At 65.3% G+C, this 1,660-nt stretch overlaps 1 protein-coding gene across 1 annotated transcript; it reads left to right on the forward strand.

Moving 5' to 3' along the window:
• The first annotated feature begins 1 nt into the window (after position 1).
• On the forward strand, positions 2 to 1,410 carry H696_05229 (hypothetical protein). The gene is made up of 3 exons (XM_009499090.1): positions 2 to 45; positions 147 to 597; positions 805 to 1,410. Exons 1-3 carry the CDS (start codon positions 17 to 19, stop codon positions 1,372 to 1,374), a joined length of 1,050 nt encoding a protein of 349 aa, XP_009497365.1. The 5' UTR covers positions 2 to 16; the 3' UTR covers positions 1,375 to 1,410.
• Positions 1,411 to 1,660: the final 250 nt, after the last annotated feature.

Consider the following 1,660-nt stretch of genomic DNA (forward strand, 5'->3'; position numbering starts at 1 on the left):
CCCCCCCCCATCTTCCATGTTCCAAATTGTCTACAATGTGGCCAGGTGCGCTTGTTGGGTCTTCCCTTTGTCCTTGTCACCATCCCCGCGCCCGACACTCACCCCTGCATCCGATTGCCCGTGCCCTGGCGACCCACCAACCACAGCACGGCCCTTTGCTACTTCCTACCGGCCTACCACGCTTACAAGGCCCTGGATTCGGGCGACCGGCGACGCGAGCGCGGAGCCCTAAAGGCTTTGGCCACTGTGTCGGTGTTCAATTTCCTGGAGTTCACCCTCCTGGATATGTTTGTTTCGCCAATGGTCCCCTTCTATGGCCTGATCAAGCTGGGCTTCATTGTGTGGCTTTCGCATGGGCGAATCAACGACACGGACCCGGATGCGGCCGTCGACACGGACGAGGCCGCTGCCTCGGCCGTCGTCCAGGCCAACGCCTCCGGCATGGCGCTTTCCTCGGCCGATGCCCCGGTCACGAAGCCGGGGCGTCGCTTCGGCTTCGGCCTGGGGGCCATGCGTGGCGCGCGTTATCTCTACCGACATCTGATCGAGCCGTGGTTCCGTCGCAACGAGCCTTCCATTGACGGCTACTTGGACCTGGTGTGTGCGCCATCCCTCAAGCAGTCCCTCCTTGTCTCCTTCTCTCTCCGGCTCTCACGGGGGCGCTCTTCCCTTCTGTGTCTCTCTTCCCCCCCTCCCCCTCTCTCTCTCTCTCTCCCTCTCTCCCTCTCTCGGTATCTTGATCTCGCGCCTTGCTGACCCCCTCCCTCCATCGGCCCCTCGCCTGTCCTCCTCTTGGCTCCACAGTTCAGCCAGCGCACGGCCGAGATTTCCACCAACCTCATTGATCAGTCGCAAAAGATGGCCGCGCCGGTCATCGACCAGGCCCTTCAAACGGCACAGCATGCTGTCACCGGGCAATTTGCTGCTGGGCCCTCCTTTGCTCCAGGTTCGTCGAGCGGCCCGCCCCCGCCGGCCTACTTCCCGCCCACCGGTGCCGAGGGGCAGGGCTTCCCCCCCGAGCCGAGCCCCAGCGCCACGCACATTCTCTCCGGCCTGCTGTCTCTCCTGCCGGGCGCCGCCTTCTTGGTGAATGGCCTGCTGGCGGCCAACGCCCCGGCTGGCGTCTTCCCTCCCCCTCACGGGGGCATGGGCATGGGCCAAGTGCCTCGCCGTCGCCCGGGTGTCCACCCGTCGTCGCAGTATGCTGACATTTCGCAGAGCCGGATCGTCGTCTTGGAGGATGAGGATGACCTGGAGCCGGACGGCTTCGGTGGCGGGCCATTCGATCAGGACACAATCGTCATCGATGGGCCTTGGCCACCGGCGCCTGATGATCCAGATGCTCGAGCCTTCCAGCGCCGGACGACTTTCTGAAGCAGGTGCACTGTCAGAGGCTGAGCCAAGCAGGGGGGGGGGGGGGGGGGGGGGGGGGGGGGGGGGGGGGGGGGGGGGGGGGGGGGGGGGGGGGGGGGGGGGGCGACTCGCCATGGATGGCCCACTTTGCCTCGGGCCGGTGGGCACAGTTCACCTCGCGCGCTTGTCTGCCTTCCTCTTTCCTTCCCCTCCCCCTCCTTTCGTCAGATACAATACAACCATATAGACATTCCTTCCGCCGCCCATGCATGCATATCGATGCCACACACCCAATGTGCCCCCCCCC

The sequence above is a fragment of the Fonticula alba genome (genome assembly GCF_000388065.1).
Source record: "Fonticula alba strain ATCC 38817 unplaced genomic scaffold supercont2.9, whole genome shotgun sequence".
Taxonomy (NCBI): domain Eukaryota; order Rotosphaerida; family Fonticulaceae; genus Fonticula; species Fonticula alba.

Excerpts from the sequence above, each read along its gene's own strand:
- H696_05229 (XM_009499090.1), top strand. The coding sequence starts at position 17 with ATGTTCCAAATTGTCTACAATGTGGCCAG. Across the intron at positions 46-146 it reads ATTGTCTACAATGTGGCCAG|CACGGCCCTTTGCTACTTCC; the intron begins GTGCGCTTGTTG and ends CACCAACCACAG. Across the intron at positions 598-804 it reads TTGACGGCTACTTGGACCTG|TTCAGCCAGCGCACGGCCGA; the intron begins GTGTGTGCGCCA and ends TTGGCTCCACAG.